This window comes from Hippichthys cyanospilos, chromosome 6 (assembly GCF_059441005.1).
Source record: "Hippichthys cyanospilos isolate Australia breed blue-spotted pipefish chromosome 6, RoL_Hcya_1.0, whole genome shotgun sequence".
Taxonomy (NCBI): domain Eukaryota; kingdom Metazoa; phylum Chordata; class Actinopteri; order Syngnathiformes; family Syngnathidae; genus Hippichthys; species Hippichthys cyanospilos.
The window spans coordinates 2570202-2591770 of NC_142374.1; the positions used below are offsets into that span (position 1 = coordinate 2570202).

The following is a 21569-nucleotide window of genomic DNA, read 5'->3' on the forward strand; positions in this document are numbered from 1 at the left end:
GCTTGCTTTTTTGTCCTTGCTGTTATGCTGCCACCTTGCCGTTCTCAGTTGCTACCTTGTCCGTTTTTTGCTACTTGTTGTTCCTGCCTTGTTTTATTATTAAACCTTCATTTTTGAGCCAGTTCCTCTCAGTTTTCCTGCATATTTGGATCCCCCTCCTTCCTTGCTCCCACACGCCATGCCCCACTACAATTATCATGACACCCCCTGAGGGATTATAATCAGCATAATAAATCTAATTTAATGTAATAACATTTAATTTAATAACATGGTTTGCTTTTGTAGTCTACATAAAATGATAGGGTGAGGAGTATCTAGCCCTTGGGCCTAGATCTTGACACCTGTGAGTAGACGTGTGGACTGTATGAACAGAAATCATCAGGAATCTAAATAATAATATTGCAATTCTTGTTGGTAATTTAAAACATTTGAATTTGTATGAATGCAATCAGCAAGGCCTTGCCAAAGCTAGTTAAGGGCCATGCAAAGAGCAGTTTCGGAAATGGCTTGATGAGGGGAGGCGGGGAAGGAAAGTATATTTTTCCAGTGAAGGAAAAAATATTCAGCGATGAAGGGCCTTTACGACTTGCAAATGCTGGCAATGACATAAAAAAGCAACAACAAAACTTTCATAACATCCCAAACACTGCATTTAAACAGAAATAATATAAATGTTTGAAAAGAGTATCATACAGGGCAGCAATAAGCGGTCAGAGGTGAATGTGGAGGAGGAAGTACCTGGCCCTCCACTCAACCTCCGATCCTTCACATAAGCGACTGAGAGAACAGGGCAAGGGAGACAGAGGCCAAGATTAATACAACTTGTGTCCCTCTGATGGAAGCCTGCCTCAAATACTGAATACTTCTGCTGTTATATTTTTACAAATACATAGTGAAAAAAAGTACAGATACAAATCTCTTCCATTATTTAATTGCTGATACTTACTGTAGCCCATTCCTTGAAGAAAATACTTAAATGCTTCTGTGAGCTTCCCAGGCTGTAAAAACGGGACAGTCACATCAAACCTTTGGATTTTTTTCAACTGTTTTATGATAGGAGTAAAAGTGTTACCTGCGTAAGCTGGGGTAGTCCACCAGAGTCAGCCATCTGTCACAAGAAAAGTAAATCCTCATGAACCACATTCTTTGTCAATCAGTCTGCACTTTTTAGTGGCTTCATACAGTCCCTGACAAGTCCAGTCACTTCCATTTTCTCTAAACTCCAGCTTACAACAATTAATGGAGGCATCAGTTTTAGCAATGGCTAATATTAAAAGCAAAAACAAAAGCAAAAGGGTCAAACCTTAAAGCCTTATAAAATAGCCTCACTAGTGAAATCTGGTTGTCAGAGTCATTGCAGCCACAATCCTCAAAATGATTTGTTAAGTTTGGGTTTGTATTCCAGAATACCATCAATTCAGTTTTACATTTATGTCAGTCTAACATGCCTAGTCAAGGTTACTGACAAGTAAACATTTATTAATTACGTATTTCATAAGGATTTTTGCGGGCGGCTCAGTGACACAGTGGTTCAGGGACCGGAGTTCAAATCCACTTTGCTCCGGCCTACCTGTGTGGAGTTTGCATGTTCTCCCTGAGCCCGCGTGGGTTCTCTCCGGGCACTCCGCCTTCCTCCCACACTCCAAAAACATGCATGGAAGGTGTATTGGACACACTAAATTGTCCTTAGGTGTGATTGGGCGTGTGAATCGTTGTTTGTGCCCTGCAATTGGCTGGCAACCAGTTCAGGGCAAAAATCCTACTTTTAAAATGTTAACATCTCTCGTACCCCTGGTGTACCTTCACACAATCCAAGGGTACGTGTAACTCCATTGGAAAATAAAGAAGTCAAGCCTCAGTTGAGCATTTGGTGTCTCCTTTCAGCAGTTGACAGCTTGACAAATATTTGGATTCACCTTCCGTGTTCTCCTGCCTTCAATAAACTGGGTGCTCACCACTGTTGCGGTCATGGGTCCAGTCGCTGAATGTGTTAGTAACCTGGTGGATGTTTTTTGGGTAAATCGCGGATCCATGCTAGCTCTGATGTCTGTAATGTAATTCACCTGAAGTTTATCCACCTTTTTCCACTTTTTCAGCATCCATCCTGTGGGTTTTAGTAAATGCCATAGGTTTTTTTTTTTTTTTTTTTTACAGTTTTTTTTTCTGTAGTTCTAATTTCAGGATGCTGATTGGACAACGGAAGCCGTGTTGAGACATAATTCTACTTAATTAATAATTCTAAATAACTCTACTTCAGTGGAAAATGGTTCCCCTGAGCAGTTGTTTTGTGGCCTATACTCGTCTAAAACATCTTCATTCTCTTCAAATTGTTTTCTTATTCTTTGTACTTGATGCTGGGACACATTGAAGGTGTCAACCACCTCAGCTGTGGATCTGATCTTCAGACTCTTGATGGTCAACACTTTGATGTCAAAGTGAATCTAGGGCATATTGTCAAAGGTCAAGATGCAGTTGATACGAAATTATGATGTGCTTGGGTTTTTTGGAACACTAACTGATTGATCAATTATTGATCACAGATGAGGATATAATTGAGGATTGGGTACAAGATTTTTGTCTTTGGAAAATCTCACTGGGCTTTACCAAAATGTGAAAGTTAGAAAGTTTTTCAGCAGTTTTTACTTGCACAAAAACATCATTTCAAAAGCTGTTGGAATTGAAATAAGCCATTTCTTGTGTAAAGGGCGACTTTAGCATGGATGGTCCATTTTTCATTAAAAAAGAACAATTTATGTATTTTTTAATTCGCAATATGATGTCATTATTATTTTTTTTTTAGGAAAAATCAGTAAAGACTCCAACAGTGGTTGTCAAGTCAGCCGTATGGCTGGAGGTCCGGTGGTCCATTTTGTTTTTATTTATACAAGTCCATCGATGCATCCTCAACAGGGTTGCATATGGGTTTTCTGTATTTTTGTTTACCAACTTTAAATATTTGCAAAGACCTCCGAGGCTTGTCTGATCTTCCTATCCAGACATGGCCTGGTTAGGATGCCTTCCAGACACGTCCCTGATGAGGTGTTCAACGCATGAACCACCTGGAATAGGTCCCAGGAACAAGCTGGGGTGACAATGTTTCTAAGGTGGCCCGGGAACACCTGGCGATCCCCTCCAAAGAGCAGGAAGAACAGGTACTTGAGGAGTAAGCACTTGAGGATTGCATTACATCCCCAGTCACATGTCAGTTGTTGAGATGCCCAACACCCAAACAGCTCTGCCATGGCTGGCGGTGTGTGTTTAAAGATGATAATACTAATAATGCCTTCAATAAATTGATTTCTGCTTTTAAATGGTCTACAGCAGGGGTGTCAAACTTGTTTTAATCGTGGGCCAAAAAGAAACGTGAAATCCGGATCTGGCCCTCGGGCCTTGAGTTTGACACTGTGTTGTAGAATCTAAAGCAGGGGTGTCAAACTCATTTTTATTGTGGTCCACAATGTAGTTAAAATTTCTGTCAGGGCGCCGGGATAAATTTTAAGTGTTTGTCACAAACTTAGCTAGTTTTGAAATCAGAGGTCAGTAAAAATTATTCAAAAGATGGATTGGGAACAAAAATAAAAAGGTTTTTTTTTTAAACAATTTGCAATTTTTGTCATTCCCTATAAATTAAATGCAGAAGAGTTGCACACCAGAGATAACTCGCAGAAAGTACATTTACGAGTAATAAGGAACTGTGACAAGATCTCTACTTGCAGGTGATTTTATCCAGAAAATTGAAGTCAAATCAGCATTTCACAAGCCACATAAAATGATGTGACGGACTGGATCTGGCCCCTGGGCCTTGAGTTTAACAATTTTGGGTTACAGATTTATTTAGGTTACTATTTGGTTACTATTGGGGACATTTTAAAGAAAAGTGCTGCTCAATTTCAGTGAGATATTGCATATTTCCGAACATGCTAAAGGCATTGCACCAGCACAAAAAATAATCAAATTGCACAATTTTATCCCTAAGCGCACGTGCAGTGACTGCAAAATTATAAACCCTGGTGTTTACTGTTATGTGACTTTTATTGACGATAAAGTGAATTCCAAGTTCGTTGAAAAGAAGTCTTTATGATTTTGTAAGAATATGAACTGCTGCCTGTACTGATCATTAGATTAAGCCAGTGCTTCTCAATTATACTTTGCCAAACTCCCTCCCGAGGAAAGAGACCCCCCCCCCCCCCCACACACACACACACACACACACACTCGACGTGGTGACTATGATTATTATCTAGAAAAAATGTATACGTATACCTAAACTTTGATCCTTTTTAACATTAACAAAAAAAAGCAATATAAATCAACTTTCAACAATTGGTAATTCTTTTTACAGTGTTTATACAAGTCAGCTTAGTCTTAAATAGAAAAAAAATAACCAAGTGCATCACAGTTCCTGAAACAAAGTAAAACAAAAACAATGAACATTCTTATTTGATTGCAATTATACTTCACATGACAAAAACAAAGCCTCTTCTCTGGGGTCATCTCACCTCACGCCCATCCTAAGAGCCCCCCCCCCCCCCCCCCCCTATTTGAGAAGCACTGGAAGCACAGATTCCTTGTATGTTACTATTCAGATGACATGCCAACACTGTGGTTACCTTGAGGAAGGTGGTGTTGGTTGGGTCTAGCTTGGAGTTGCACTCAACCTTGAAAACAATTTAAACAGAATAAGCAACCTCGTTAACAAAAACGTTGGGCAAAGACAATGCAGTACTCATGAACTGACTAATAATTAGCTTCTGTTCACATGCCCATTTTTCTCCCGGCCCTATGTTGATAGGGTCCATTTTAAAAGGGTCCATGAATGACCCAGATACTGCAGTGTGCTGCATTGATGACTCACTCCAGTGGGCTGCAAACACACACGCACACACACAAAAGCTCAATCATGCACACACGCATAACCGGTGCTGTTTGCATAGGGCATGATTTTGTTGAATCAAAACCCCTAATAGATTGCCAAATTACTTTTCAAATGTAAACTAATACAGTACAGTACATCGTGTTTGGTAGCGTCTGGTAAAACGTTCCCTTGTCTTTAGGTCCCTAGCCTTTGTTGATTCCAACTAAAAAGATTCCAAGTAAAAAGATTGTTCCATATTTAGAAGCAAACACTGCCTCAGTTGAGCGGATATGACCTCCATCTGTCACATCTAAGATTTTTTTTTCTTTTCAAGATCTCATCGCCTCTTCCTTTACTCGCAATCATTCTGCATTTGCTTAAGCAACATGCTCATTCTTACCTCCACCCTCATTCCATCCTATGTCATCCGAAGACAGAAGGACACATATATGCACCAATTGCACCATTTCAGATCTCAAGGCCTCAGTCAGAAAAACACAGTCTGGCTCCCAACAATACACACAAATACATGCACACACAGGCACTCCCACGCATGGCAGCAGACACCCACTCACAAAAATGGACATAACAATAAGAGGGACTGCATGCATGTTTTGAGATTTACCAATAGGTTGTCTGATTGACCTGCTTTGTGTGGAAAATGAAGCCACTAACTATATTTACATGCCATGTAGAAACATAATTAACACCACGCAAAATACAAACAGAGTTTGTAACTATCCTATTTAATCTACATTCTTTTTATTATATTAAAATATCTTTACTAATATATTGATTACAGCAATAATGTGAATGATCAATGTAAATATGAGAGTAAATGATGTCATCATAATCATTTTTATATTAATACGGAACACAAGCAAAACCATTTTTGTTTAATCACATGGCAACTGTTTCGTTTATTTTATTTTAGTATTACGAACAAAAATTCAGATGGATGCAACTGGTTATAATATTGCTGATCTATCAAGAATATATCTCTAACCTTTCAAAATTTGACAGCAACTTCCTGGCTACTGATCGTGAGGGGAAAGACATTGATCATGCTAACAATTCATCATATATATATATATATATATATATATATATATATATATATATATATATATATATATATATATATATATATATATATATATATATATATTTACATTTACATAATGATATCGTAAAATGACTATTCATTGTAGTTGCTATTTCTCAAAGCTCCTGTGTAAAATGAGCCATGTCATGTCTGAGAATTGAGGAGTGGAAGAGGAGACAACGGGACCATCATAGATAATGTAGAAAGTAAACAAAGGTGGACTCACCACTCCTTCCTCTGCAGGGGCATTGTCTCCCACAACCAACATAACTGGACACCTAAAAAAAAATATATAAATAGATTTTATAGATAGATTTAAATATATAAATAGATTTTATATATATATATATATATATATATATATATATATATATATATATATATATATATATATATATATATATATATATATATATATATATATATATATATATATAATAAAATAGGATAAAGATTATGATAAATGTTGCACTGAACTAAAGTGTATTTCTTTATTTAGTATTTCTGGTATAAATACAGTATGCTATAAAAACATTAAATGGATGTTTCTTATCCTTAACAAATAAATTAAGAACTTCATAGGTTGAAATTTCAATCCACTTATCTGTCACTGCATTGTGAGTAACAGGTGTGTGATACTCACTTTAGGGTTTTGGCATTCAGTGCAGTCCCGCTGCGGTTCATCTCCAGGTCCCTCCGACTAAAAAGCACATTATTAATAGAATAGAATATGCTGTTTGACACTGTCCATTAAAAATACTTGGATAACTTTAGAGCTAATGTCATAATCATCTGAAAATGTGTAAAAGGCTTTGGGTTGAGGGAGTTCCAAGTGAGGATTAAAGTGCGCGTCAACATAGTAAAAATAACCAGGCTGTCAAAGGAATCGCCCATTTTCCGAGGCAAGGTATCAGAACATCTCGAAATGACAGCAAAACAATAACTACCTGTTGTACATGTTCCAAAAAAGCTGCAGGTTGAACTGGTTGATGGTGTTGTTGATCTGTTGCCGGTAGCTCTGCACCAGCTCTGTGTTGTTCATCAGCTCCTCCTGTACACAAATATAAGCAGTGTGGCTTTCTGGCTATTATGCAAGGGCTGCTGCGAAAAGGACTCCTCAACATACTTGACTGAAAAGATGTGGCAGTACAGTGTCTGGCAGGGTGCTTGTCAGTCCTGACAGCTAGAAGGACACATATTTCAAATTAAAAGGCAGCAGAACTAGGAAAGCTGGGAAATTTCCCAAAGGCATGTTTAACACAGTTTTGAAATCTAAATGTGTCACAGACAACATTCTGTCAGATACCTTTGTGGCAGCCCAGTCGATCCATCCTTTTCCATTGGGGTCAATGTTGAGCAGAACCAAACCCTCCACAAGGTCAGGGAAGATCAGCTAAATACAGACATTTTTTTTTTTTTTTTTTTTACAGGTTGTGAAACTCTTGTGAATGGTGTAGATAATGTGTGAACTGGACTCACGGCAAACTTGGCCAGGATGTATGCTCCAGCTCCAACACCAATCCCAACAATACTCTTGAAGCTAAAAAAGTTCAATGATTATGATGCTTTTCAAGACACAATGGATTCAATATTTTGAGTGATACTGCCCTTCTACATTTCCTCTTTGCCAATGTATTATCACACAAATTACTTGCAGAACAGTCTATATTTGAAGATTTTGCCACTACAGGTTTTTGCTTAAGTTGGCTCAATAAGACGGTTCACAAAATAAGAACGCTTCTGTAACTTACTGCATATATACTTTACCTAATGATTAATACGTCTTGGAATTTTCTCAACCTATTACACTTCCTAAATGAAAGGTACATTATACTTTTACTTTGATACAAAATTATTTATTTTACAAAATAAAACCACAATACAATGGAGCATACAAATAAAGAGGACCACGCCTCACTACACAGTTGTACTTTTACTTAAGTGTCTTTTGCTGGCTCTGATACAATACTGAGTTTTGTTTACTTCTTCCGAATTGACTTGAATAGTTTTCAATATTACACATTTACAGTACAGAAATTCATTCATTAAACGCCATCGACTATTCAATGCTATCAACATCAAAGATCCATTTCAAAGGTTGGCATTAAATGAGTGAAATAAACTATATTAAAAAAATAAACAACAGGGTCTTTCTATTATTTTTATGAACCAAAACATTGACAGAAACATTATGTGTTGGATTACATTTGGCGACTGGAGGGAATTTCAAATAAGTAATCCGGTCTCCGTGTGTGTGAATTTGCGTGTGTGTGAGTGACTCAAAGTCATTTTAATTAACAAATTTCCTGCAGTGCAGCACAGAAATACAGAATCATCTTTGCCAGCAAAGCAAGGACACAATGTCCCAATAAATGGGAAGACTGTCGCAATAACAAGACAGCATGTATTAGTGAAATGTAAACGGCACCAACCCAAAATGCTGCACCACAGTGGACAGCATGCTTGCCAGTTGGTCCATAGTGGGATACTGGTACCTGTGGAAGGAAAGGGCATTTACTCTATGTTGAAAATTGTTGCATTGTCGCACTGATCAAACCTTCAGGCTAAATTGATGCATTTTTTTTTTTTTTAATAAAATAATCAGCTTTGTACAAATCATCTTTTGTGTACCCTTGTGGCATCTGTGATGCTCCAATTTGCTGCCCAGGAGCGTCAACGTGGCAAACCACAAAGTGCTTGGTGATCTCCTGCATATCCTCATTGTTGAAGAAAGAATTGAAGCACAGCTTGTCTGCATGTGGGCGGAAAGGAAAAAAGCAGACATGCAGTCAGATCAGCCAATCCTACTTGATCTGTACAATGTTTGTTCACAGTTGCTATGCAGTTTCAATGTTTGTGTGTTTGCCACTTTGTATATATATTTTCTGTGGTGACTGGTTGCGTATAGTTTATAGTTTATTGTTGTTTTGTTATTGTTATTATTATTATTTTCAGATTTAGACTAACCTGTAACCTGGGTGAAAAGTGTAAAAAGTAAAACATGTAAAAAGTAGTTAACGGTTTGTGAATGATAATTTAATTGCAGGATACAATTGTAGGTACTTACTTATACAACGTTTATAGATGATCATTTATTTAGAGTTAGCACGGTGAGTGGGGGCTGGCACGAAAGGTTTTCTCTTTCCTGGGAGAGGGCTTTGCAAAAAATACTTGTAAAGGACAGCTCTGATGTCATACAGGATAGATACCTGATTTATATTCCAAGTTCTCAGTGAAACATTGTCAGAATTTCAAGCTATCGTTCTAGTTTGATTTTTGAATCAAATTTTGGAGCTTCGTTTTCTGGGTCTTGTATTTGCGTTTTGTTTTCCAAGTCGAGTTTCAGTAGATTTTTTTGTAAAAAAAAAAAAAAAATGTGTTAGGTCTTCTGTTGTGTATTAAACATCTGCCTCTCACTTGAAAGTGTTACAATTATAATATTGAGACGTGGTTGACCATTTATTTTGGTTTTAGTAATGTACAGTAAGTGTCACACATATTAGGCAAAACATCAATTGTATGATTGTCGTTTTCCAGATAAAAAAAATATTGTTCATCAGTGATGGTACGCAGGCTGTAATGCTACAGTACGTGACAGTATCACAACTATCTGAGTGCCCTCGTTTGTATTAGCTTTGATTGCCCTGCTTTGAGCTTGCGTGCACGTCAGACTCGATGAAACGATGTAGCAACATTGCATCTTCCTCAGGCAGTGTTAATTAAATGCTTTATTTAGCTTGACATCTGGGATAAGGCCAGAAAATAGATGATGCTCGTTGAGCACTAGGACTTTCTATTAGCTCCAAGTAAATGTCAGTTTGTCCTGTTCAAAGGTGTAGCCAAGACCGCCAGTACTGCATAAGGCCATTCTCCAGGTGAGAAATTTCTCTTGTTGAATTATCCATCAGCAGCTTACAGTCTGTACTTTCACTGACTCCATGACCTACTTTCTCGCTCTGTACTTTTTCTTCTCTCACTTACATCGCCCCCTCTGTCTATTTTTCTCATCCTCCTCTTTCCTCTGCAGTCCTATCGCCACATAAAAAAGCATCTATGTGTTGATTTCTGTTTCCTGAATCAATTGAAACGTTTTCGATTTCATCTGCTATTTTCACATTTTTTACCGAGTTACTGGCAGTCTATGTTCTAATGAAGACGCACGGTGATTTATTTGAAAATTGCCTGAATGTGATTACCAGTCATCTTGACATTTCTGCACAATTTATGGGTCAACTATTTATACTTTATGCATAGTTTCCAATGTTAAATAAAGTGATTGTTTTTAGATGTGATCGCCGCGCTTTCACTACAGCATACTATTCTCAACCCCCCAACCTCTTCTGATAAAGCATCTGCACTGCTGCTGGTTCTGCCCCGCCTCCATCCAAAGAACATGAATGTTTTTCTGACCTACTTTTCATCACTGTTTTTCCCACTCCCTCATCCCCTTGATATGTTATTCCGGATTTCTTATTTTGTGATATCTTAACACCTGTTCCAGTATGACGCTATAGGTCACTGTTTTTTTTGTTTTTTTTTAATTGTTCACATTACTGAAACATTGAACATTTACATTCAACATTTAAATTACCTTAATGATTACAGTGTGAAAATGAACTTAAAGCAAAATTTTTACAGCTGTCACTGTAGCAAATTATCATGAGGCAAGTGTGAAAACAACTTTATTAAGAACAAACTGGCACATGACTCATGGAAGGAATATACATTACTCACGATTCAGTCCTACATCATGGTAGGTGAGGATAGCAGGTTTGTTCCCTTTAGGCGCCCCACGAATAACCACATGCAGCATCCCATAAGGGGTTTCAACATCATGTTCCTGTGAAGAAAGGCACTTTTATTTACCTGACTTCTCTTGAAAATAAACATATCCTCTTAATCAAATTATAAAACCATTAATGAAATTTTGGGTGATTTCAAAATTAATGAAAATCAGTAAATCGATTAATAATCTCAACCAACACAGTCTATATAGTATGTTCCTTTAAGAAAACATATGTTTGACAATATTTCATACATACCTGACCCGCACTTTAATACCAAATTACTCCTAGCCAAATTCAACTGGAGGTGAACATACAGTACAGAAATGTAAAGAACGCCTATGAAAAGCAGATTGAGCAATTTAAATCGGAATTCAAACAACTTGGAAGAAAGCTCAACTGATCGTCTGCATACAAGGCTTCGTTCTAAATACAATTTCTCCTCTTTTCCCATCAGTACATTGCACTCCACCAGGAAAACAGCAGACTTCGAATCTCGCCAATCACCTTTTGTTGACTGACAGCTCAATATAGAATTTCATATGCTGCACACCCCACAATTGCACTCCAACATGATATACATTCACGATGGAGTTGTTTACATCATGTCAAAATGACTGTATGCTCGAAGCTGAATGATGGGAAACTGCATAATCCCCTCTCCCTTGATCATGTAATTGGACCCATTTCAGGAAGATTAATTCATTATATCAGGATGGGCACAAAATACAATTAGCATTCTATTTGTGGTAGTTGCTGCATCAAGACATGAGACAACTCTTTTTAATATTGCGTCACAAATGCCAAACACACTAGTGATGCTAACATGATGACCTTCAGATGGCAAGAGGGGAGAATCATCGGCGACGGCTTTTATGTCGCAGAAGAAAATCATTTTCTTCATTGGTTTCTCGAAATTGTCTATTTGTGCACATAGGCAAAAAAAACAACAAACAAAATTCTGATCACATTCATTGAGAAAGCATAAGTAGCAGGCATTTTTGGTACTTCAATTGTTGATTTCAAGGGTAAGATCATTGCACCAAAGAGAAATTAATCAAGCTCGCACACCCACACGCAAGAACATGTTGACATGGAAACATGTACACGTTTATCCAGAAAAAGAGCATTTACGTTGGCATAATTAAGTGTGTCAGTAGGCCAAACGAACAGAATGATGCATCAATTGCTCTGACACTGCAGTTTTAGCTTGGAGTAAAAACACAGTGAAGCGCTTGTGTCTTCGGTGTGCATATTTCACGAAAAATGCATATCATAATATTACTTTTATTTTTATCAAAAACAAATGAATCACAATCATAAATTCCATTCACATGCAACTCATGAATGCACCATATCACAAGGCTATTCATCCATCCTGTATCACATGCATCAGTTGCCACAGCATACGCAAATTCCAGTCCACTCACCCCGTCCCAGCATTCAGGCATGATTCCACAATAAATGTTCTCTCAGTAGCTAAAGAAAAGGGAGAAAATGTGAACAGGCAGTTGAGTTCCAATTTTAAGGGACTAGACCCTGGTCAGCACCCGCGAGGAAGCAAAAAGGCTGGATGATAGATGCTGCACACTGCTGCAGTGTCTTTGTCTGCTTGGGAGCAACCCGCATCCCCACTTTTAAGCTGATGCCCTCCCCCTCGAGCTCGCAGTGCTCTCACACGCTATAGGCAACAATACCACAAGAGTGGTGTAGGCAGGCCACGATTGGCTAACAGCTCTGCTTCTCCATCACACTATTGGACACTATGTATTGACAGTCTTTTACACATCCTCTCTCATCAGCACCACTTCCACATAGTATTAGCTTCAAGGCTAGTGCTGGTGTTTGGAGCTATGTTGCTCCATATTGTGAACCTATGACGAATGCAATCTAGACAAATTGACAGCAGCAACAAATAGGCTATTATTTCTCGGACGATCATTGCATTCAGTTGAAGTCATCTATCAACGGGTGTGGACAATGTAAAGAGACATGACTGCATTGTATGACTATGTTGATTACACACCAAAAAAAATAAGTGAATCTAAAAAAGCTGATTATCATTTGGTACTAACTAACCAACCAGCCTGATGGATGTAAGTGAGGGGATGGATCCAAACCTATGTTAATTAGCCAATGCATGTAAAACCCCAAGTAAAAACATCAAAATTGTATATACATATTAAAAATTGGTATCAAAATAGTATAGTAAGTGCTACTTATATATAATATACAGGCATACAATTAAATAACGTCATAAATAAAAAAAATATATGTAATTTGTTTAGCTTTGATTGACGCTTGTTATGGATTAGCTGGATTAGCTTTCTTTGTATTTCTTGATTATCTCCAGCTTGGTTTCCATATAAATCATCTTCTTACTTACTCTCTCTTTCACATCACTAGCAATCTTGGGACTCATGGATAACCAATTAAAGTTTGAATTAAGCACTAAAATGCATAATAAATATGATATTGAAAGCACTCTCACACAAGATCAAATCTTTAGGAAGCCGTTTTTGTAACCCCGTGCGCCAACCAATAGCAGACCAGCATCATCGTCACCCCATCACGCTGACCAATAGCCCGAGGCCTCGTGTACTTTCCCACTCTCTGTCAGGATTAAATCAATTGTTTCACTATGTTGTGGTATAGGCGATCATTCAAATAAAACGAACATGCTAGGAACTAGTTTGATGCAAGAAGTTTTTCTAGGTTCCTTTATCACTAGAACGACCAGAGAGGTGCCATTTGGCACTCCAATGGTCTTTACAGGTAGAAGTGCAGGTTGATGATGCAAGCTCATCAACCCCCACTCAGATGATGTCCAGATAACGACCACATTTGCATGCATGATGCTCCCCCCAGCAAGATAAAGTTGGTGTGCAACTTCTCTCCTGTTTAATTTACATAACAAAGTTAGCCATTCACAGGTGATTGAGGATGTGAGATATAATCCTTGGTGCCATTTGGCACTCCAATGGTCTTTACAGGTAGAAGTGCCAAATGGCACCAAGGATTATATCTCACATCCTCAATCACCTGTGAATGGCTAACTTTGTTATGTAAATTAAACAGGAGAGAAGTTGCACACCAACTTTATCTTGCTGGGGGGAGCATCATGCATGCAAATGTGGTCGTTATCTGGACATCATCTGAGTGGGGGTTGATGAGCTTGCACAGACCCCTCTTTTGAAAACTTAATTCAAGATAAGAATTGTTTAGTTTATTGTACACAAAACGTACAGTTCGTTACAAATACAGCCAAACACACAAGAAGTAAATTACAGCATGAGTAGAAAAACACAAAACAAAAAGTCAAAAAATGGGCGGTTGTGTTCATATCCACACACCCAGGCACATGTGGTTTCAATCACAATGTGTCAACATAAACATCCATAAATAGCATAGATGCAGATTCAATAAAAAATAATCTCTTAGTGACTTTTGTTTTAAGTCATGTTTGTATCGAGATAAGGTTGCCTTTGGATGATGCTATAATGATTGACATTATCATTCCAGAAGTTTGTACAAATGCAGATTTCCCTTGCTTGTGACTGACTGTAGCACAGTAAGAGACATAAAAATAAGATTGTTGGGGGTTGTTCATGTGGCAAGCAGACGACTTGTTTGCATTTGCAACTGGGTGTAAACACATGCAAATTGACCCATCTATTGAAATGGGATGTTGGATGCAGATTGCATTACTATTGGAAATTCTTAAGAATTCTGTGGTGTGCAAACCCAAAAGAACAAAAATGCAGAGAAGACTCAATGCTCAACGGGCATTGGAAATGATCTTGAGTGAAGTAAATCACAATGACTCAGATGGGGAAGACATAAACTTTCCACTGTCTTCAGAAAACATTCAGTTTCATATTATTCTGTTTTTCATATTTCTTTTCCAACAAGGTGAAAAATGCAAAAAAGAAAAGTGGAGTGTTTTCTTTTTTTTTTTTTTTAACTTTTTTACTTGTCCACTTAGCACCATGTAAAGAGTTTTGGGCCTTTCGGCTCTTGCGCCGAGTCACCAGGGTACCGTCACTAAATGACTGTTGGTCAGGAAACCTGGGAAACCCACAGATCATTTGAATAATGTCCCGAACCCCTTTCAAAGATTTCATGCAACATCCTCGATTGGATGACATGTCCACCCACAGTGAACAAGCAAAAACTGATATGGTTGCTGAAAATTCTGATGTGTGGGGGTCATTTGTCACTAACTGCATCAAATCGCACAACCCTGGTCGACTGGAATGTGAATGACTGAATGACAAAAACTGACTGCACCCTAATGACGCATATACTGTATACATTTTTAGGATTTTTTTTTTGGTCCAATTTTATCAATAAATCTCACCATCAGAGGAAAAACGTATGTGTTGCTCTCTCAGAAAGATAAAATTGTGTGCAACGTCAGCCTTTCTGATCTTGAATGAAGTTTTCAAAAGATGGGTCTGTGCAAGCTCTTCCACCCCCACATAATGACCCTAATTTGCATGGCTGCTGCTCCCCCAACAAGATAAAGTGAGTGTGCAACTTCTCTTTTTGCAATTTACATAACACAGTTAGCCGTTCACAGGTGATGTAGGGTGTTAGCTAAACTCCTTGATGCCAATTGGCACCCGGTGGTGTTTATAGGTAGTAGAGCCAAATGCTGGACCTTCTAGTGTTAATTGGTGACCCGACGTGATTCTTGGAAGATCAGATTGTAAAGGGCAGAGGAGTGGGCAGAGGTTTTGCCGGACTTTGGTCTTCTGGGTGCACGAAAAGAAAGGTTAGCAGAAACCTGTTGAATATCCAAATTCTGCTCTACTGAATATTCTCAAATTTGGGAGACTGAGGGTATGGTGATATCTCTGTAAGTACTGTAATTTTAACCAGTGTTTAGTGCAAGTTTGACATGTTTGTTTGATTTTAGCCGTGGTACCAGAGGACATGTCGCGCTCAAGTAACCGTGGTAACAGAGGACACGGATCGGTTTTTAATTAGGCACTAGTTGAAGAGTTGAGTGTACGAGGTAACAAAGGCTTGTGTCTCATCGTGGCTGACGCAACCCCGGGCACGGGGGGGGCATGCAACATTTCCGTATATGTTGGTGATTTTGGGACCCTCAAAAATGGACAGGGACTTTATTGGCTACTATTTCGGGAGAGGAGTATGCCACCAGTGAGTTCGGAGGAAGAGTGGGATGCAGAATGTTGTGAATTTGGTTGTCAAAGTTTTGGTAGAAAATGGCATAAAACAATGGCTGAATTATGGAGGGAACTATAAAGTCAGTTGTTGGCATGTGTGGAAAGGAAGAAGCAAAAAATAAAATAACCTGAGTGGAAAAAGGTGTGGGTGAAATGGAAGGAGGATAAAAAGGTTACTAGAGATAAATGTTCATTTGCACATTTGGCTAAGGATTGCAGATGGCAGAAAGGGAAGTCATTGCATTGGAAAAAGATTTGAGGGAGACCGTAGACGAAAGTGGATGGATGAAAAGGGGGTTTGACCTGAGAAATAAAGGAGCCTGATAAGTTGCGGCACAATTTGCATGAAATGGGTCTGATGATGACTGCTGTGGCTGCTGTTCAGGAGGAAAAAGATGGTCAATTTCACCTGCCATTGGGGGTTGCAGAGCAGGGCAGGATCACTGCACTTTCCGAGCACACTGAGCCATCCCACACTGCAACTAATAATCATAAAGTAGATTTGCAAGCCTCAGTTTACCAACTCGGTGGGGAAGGAATTTTGGTAAGGACTGCCAATACTGAAAGGACTGACCAACTAAAACTTGTTGAGGCCAGTGGCGAGGACGGTAGGCCAAATAAGACGTTTCCACTTGGACTGCGCTTCACGGCGGACTACTTTACTACAAGTGCTGCTGCATTTGGGTTGACATTTTTATCTGATGTGCACTTTAATAAGCGAGTATCCAAGGCACATCTGGCATTTTTTTTTCACTCACTGAGGTACTTGAGTTACTCAAGGCATCGGGTCACCCCCAGTGTACTTACTGTAACAGAAGACTAGTCAGACATTCCAGATTACATTCAAACTTTTCCAAAGCAACTATTGCGAAAATATAGTAAGACATCTCATTTTATTCTGCCACTACAAATAGTATACAGTTATATGTGTTGCGTTATTAGTTGATTTCATTTCTTGACAGTGTTTAAATTGTTTTTATTTATATTTATATCTAACATATTTAATCATTCTTCATTTAAACGAAAAACGTCCAGACTTCAAACCCTCCATGGATCCCACTTCACACCTTGATCCTTGCGTGACCTTGTGAACAGATAAGAACGGTTCACATCCATCCCACGACAAGTCATCTTCCGTTATTTGTAGAATGGCGGCTCTAAACACACTTTCTATTGAGATCAGGGCGAAGCTTTCCAATGACCCTGATCTTGTGGAAGGTAATGAGGGTTATTTTAATCAACATGTGGCTCACCACGTAAAAATTTATGTTCACAGGCAAAACAAATCTGCTGAGGGAGTGAAAGGAATGCAGTAATGGCTTCGAAGACTTCAATTAGCACAAGCGCGCAAAAAAAGCAAAGGACACAAAGGCCAAAAAGAAGGAGGCAGATCAACAGATGTGGATGGCCGAGGGACAGCCAGCGAGAGGCAGAGGGGCATGTCGTGGAAGGGGGAAGACCTACGGAGGTCGAGGCGGCTCTCGCCAAGCTCCAAATCAAGGCTGCTTCAAGTGTGGAGGTATGGACCTTTGGTGGAGACAGTGCATGTTTCCTTGGCCAGAACAGGGCCAGCACCAGGGCCCTCCTCCCGTAAGAGGAGACAGAGGAAGACAACTACAAAGCAAGAATGTGGATAGCGCGGCCCGGCACCTTGGCAACAGTAACAACAACTAAGCCAGCGACACCAGCAGACGGTCACCAGCCTGTTCAATGCAGATGGCAATGACTGGGCCAATGATGGGTTTCGCTGGACTTGCCACATTTCTGCCTGTCGCCACACCACAAAATGACTCATATTGCTGGCCAAACTCTCACACACCTTTTGATGTTAACTGAAAATCAAACACCTATTCATCTCATGTAGTGAGACCTACGGACAAAGACACAAGCAGCCATCTTTCGCGGCTCAGAAGGACTGACAGACTTCCAGAGAGGCATGACCTTCACTTGTCACCCCTGTCCAGAGATGGCAGGACCATGACATGGACCATGATATGAACTAAAGGAGGGAGGCGGTGTCCACTTGACTTTGCTGCGGAGGAAACTCTGAATCGACTTGTTCTCCTCCTGCCCCAGCCCACCCTCTCCATCTCACACTGTTGTATGATCGCAAAAATGATTTAATTCATCAGGAAGCATTTCAAACAATCAAAGGCAAACTTGACTAGCCACCAAATCCTTGTGGGGAAACGAGGCATTGCGACGTACACATCACCGACGGATAAGCAATCTTAATTGTTCATGATAGATGAGTTATCCACACCACACTTGCTGTAGGACCAGGCTGAGAGACACATGAACTGGGACCCATGGTAAAGCAATGCAAACTGGCAAATGATTGGACACAAAGTGAAATTCCTTGGTAATGTATTCCCATAGCACTGAATGTTTTTGTAATCAGGTTGACACAGGGTTTTGGACAAGTTGCCAGACATGTTGTGGTCCGCGAGCCCCGCTGACATAGGTTTTTGGTACCCTGTAATTTCGGTACCATTCAAAGTGACACACCATCATTTTGAGCATGCTCCAAAACGCATGCAAACCTAAGTCGGCAGATCACATTACTAACAATCTTGAGGGACTGTGGACTGTGGAGTCCTTGAGCTATTGGACTCCCCCTTCAACACTCACATTCTCCCAATTTTGAAAGCGAATTGTGGAAATTACCATATGGCACATGACCTTCGGAAAATTAATGAAATTACTGAAACATGCATTCTTACGCCGGACCCACCTCGCTGTTTGGGCGTGTTGAGCCTGACAATGCAATGGTTCACTGTGATTTGGCTAATGCATTTTTCTGCTTAATCTGCTTAACCACTACTCCTCATTATCTTACTCAACTTGGTGAATTGGGGTTCAAGGTTTCATGGGACAGGTTACAGTGTTGCTGACGACACGTGCAATTTTTGACATGACTGCGTTGAGATGGTGACCTGAGACTTAAAAGCCGGACCAGACTTTTCACCGCGTCCTCTCCGAGGGGACAGGTTCTCCCACACAGGCGGCTGTTGCTGGAGGAAAACCTCAAAACCCCGCATGCCACCATCGCGGTTGTGGAGGCCTTGGACCCAGAGGAACTGAACTCAGACTTCCAGACCATTTAGATGACCAGTGAGTTCCCATCAGCACAACAGTGGAATTAATGGCCATGTGTGTAGCCCTTGAATTGGCAGAACATTAAAAGGTTACAATTTTTACCTTTACGCCTGGCGGAGTCAAGCGTTTGTTACAGCTACCGGGGCTCTAGTGGCTCACATGGACTTGGTTCGTCACCTGGACGAAGCGATAGACAAACCAGCAGAGGTGGCAGTCATCAAATGCACAGGACATGAGGACAAAGCGCCAGTGGCACAGGGAAACCTAATCTACCGACGCAGAGGCTAAAGCAGCTGCGGATTACCCATCTGAGATGTCAGGATTTGGCGTTCATGGAGGAAAAAGTAAGTGGAAAAGTGATTACATATGTAGAACAGATGAGACTTTGGTTCAGCCTGCCGAGAGGGCCAAAACGTGTGGTGCCGCCACTTGGTGACTGCATGGTTCCATCTTGGACGAGACCCATGGAGTGATCCACGAAAGTAATGTGTCCATATTGTCTAGACCCCGTCACTAGTGGCACCCTGATCTACTCGCTAAAGTTTTAGTTAAAGAATTTGGTATGATTTGTCATGTTGGAAATTAATTGTACTATGAATATGAGAAGATGTAAAATATGTCAAACTTAGTGTGCACCACAACTAAAACAAAGCTACATAAACAGAAACCGGCCGGTACATAAATAATGTAGTGGACTCTACTGACAGATTGGTCTAAGACCAGGGCAAAAGGTACTTTTTTAGTTGTTTTTTTTGGTTATTGTCGACACTTTTTCAGGATGGCCAGAGGCCTTCCCCTGTTCTCAAGAGGATGCGCTGTCTTTCATCAAAGCGCTCATCAATTAGCTCATTCCAACCAACAGGTTCCTATGGATCATTAGATCCAACAACGGCTCACATTTCACTGCAACCTTATTGGCTACAGTTGAGGAAATGATGGGCCCCAAACATTTATTTGGGTCAATGTATCATTCACAATCACAGGCCCATGTGGAGCACATGAATACAACTCTCAAACAACACAGGCCGCAATCGGACAGCGGACATGCCTGCTCCAGATTGACCTTAGGTGTGACTAGGTGCATGAATGGTTGTTCATTCATTTCTGCCCTGCATCTGGCTGGCAACATGTTCAGGGTGTTCCCCGCCTACTGCCCAAAAACAGCTGGGATAGCCACTATAAGCAGCTATAGAAAATTGATGGATGGATGGTTAAAGTCATTGAGCTTAAGGTTCTTTTAATTAGATTAATGTGAGTATTTTTTGCTGTCTCAGGATCAAGTTGTTTTTCTGCTGGATTCATTTTTCTTACCATCCATCCATCTTCTTCCTTATCTATCTATTACCGCTGTGTTCCAGGGTCGGGTCGTGATAGCAGCAGCTTGAGCAAGGAAGCCCAGACTTTCCTTTCCCCAGCCACTTCGTCTAGCTTTTCTGGAAGGTTCCCCAAACGCTCCCAGGCCAGCCAAAAGACACAGTCCCTTCAGCGTGTCCTGGGTTGTCCCCGGGGCCTCCTTCTTGTGGGACATGCCCGAAACACCTCACCGGGGAGGCGTCCGGGGTGGCATCCTAACCAGATGCCGGGCCCACCTCAACTGGCTACTCTCAACGTGGAGGAGCACTTGTCGCTGAGCCCCTCTCGAATGAGCTTTTCACCCTATCTCTGAGGGAGAGCCGAGACACCCTGCAGAGGAAGCTCATTTGAACCGCTTGGGATCTTGTTATTTCAGTCACGGACCGCAGCTCGTGACCATAGGTGAGGGCAGGAACGTAGATCAACTGGTAAGTAGAGAGCATTGCCTTTTGGCTCAATTCTTTCTTCACCATGACAGACCCTATTACAGCAGACACCGCATTGATCTGTCGATCTCCTGTTCCATCCTACCCTCACTCGTGAATAAGACCCCAAGATACTTGACTTCCTCCACTTGGGGCAAGACCTCATACCCAACCTGGAGAGGGAATTCCTCCCTTTTCCGACTGAGGACCATGGTTTCAGATTTGGAGGTGCTGGTTTTCATCCCAGCCGCTTCACACTTGGATGCGAACAACTTGAGAAGTTCCGACTACATACAGACGGACTCACCTCAACACACACCTTGGGCTCTGGTTCCAGTCCTCTCGGGAGGGGTTGGACTCTCTTCCACTCACCGAGTTGCCCGCGGTGAGGGGCGTAGAGCAGGTGTGGACATTCTTATTCCCCTCCAGCTCATCGCCTGTTCATTGGGGTTTAGCCCAGTGGACGAGAGAGTAGCCTCCTGGGCGGGGGCGGGTCCTGACTGTTGTTTGTGCCTATGTGTCGAACAGCAGTTCAGAGTACGCACCCTTTTTGGAGTCCTTGGAGGGTGTGCTGGAGAGTGCTCCAGGTACTCCCTCGTTCTGTTGGGGGACTTCAACGTTCACGTGGGCAATGACAGTGAGACCTGGAAGGAGCGTGATTGGGAGGCACGGCTCCCCCAATCTGAACCCAAATGGTGCTTTGTTATTGGACTTCTGTTCTTCTCACGGATTGGCCTTAACGAACACCATGTT

General features: G+C 40.6%; 1 protein-coding gene across 5 annotated transcripts in view; it reads right to left on the bottom strand.

The window, feature by feature from the left end:
* Nucleotides 1–21569, bottom strand: part of ndrg4 (NDRG family member 4) — a 64158-nt gene that overhangs the window by 5847 nt on the left and 36742 nt on the right. For 2 of the 5 annotated variants that reach the window (XM_088416277.1, XM_088416276.1), the window contains exons 5-17: nt 10695–10800; nt 8592–8712; nt 8393–8455; nt 7440–7500; nt 7267–7353; nt 7087–7143; nt 6908–7011; nt 6604–6660; nt 6187–6238; nt 4611–4658; nt 1073–1108; nt 947–998; nt 739–777 (exon numbers count right to left, since the gene is read on the bottom strand). In XM_088416277.1, the coding sequence (XP_088272403.1) occupies nt 739–777; nt 947–998; nt 1073–1108; nt 4611–4658; nt 6187–6238; nt 6604–6660; nt 6908–7011; nt 7087–7143; nt 7267–7353; nt 7440–7500; nt 8393–8455; nt 8592–8712; nt 10695–10800 (883 nt within the window). Of the gene's footprint in view, nt 1–738; nt 778–946; nt 999–1072; nt 1109–4610; nt 4659–6186; nt 6239–6603; nt 6661–6907; nt 7012–7086; nt 7144–7266; nt 7354–7439; nt 7501–8392; nt 8456–8591; nt 8713–10694; nt 10801–12174; nt 12381–21569 lie in introns of those variants that run through there. The other 3 variants (XM_088416280.1, XM_088416281.1, XM_088416279.1) reach the window with 3 other exon arrangements.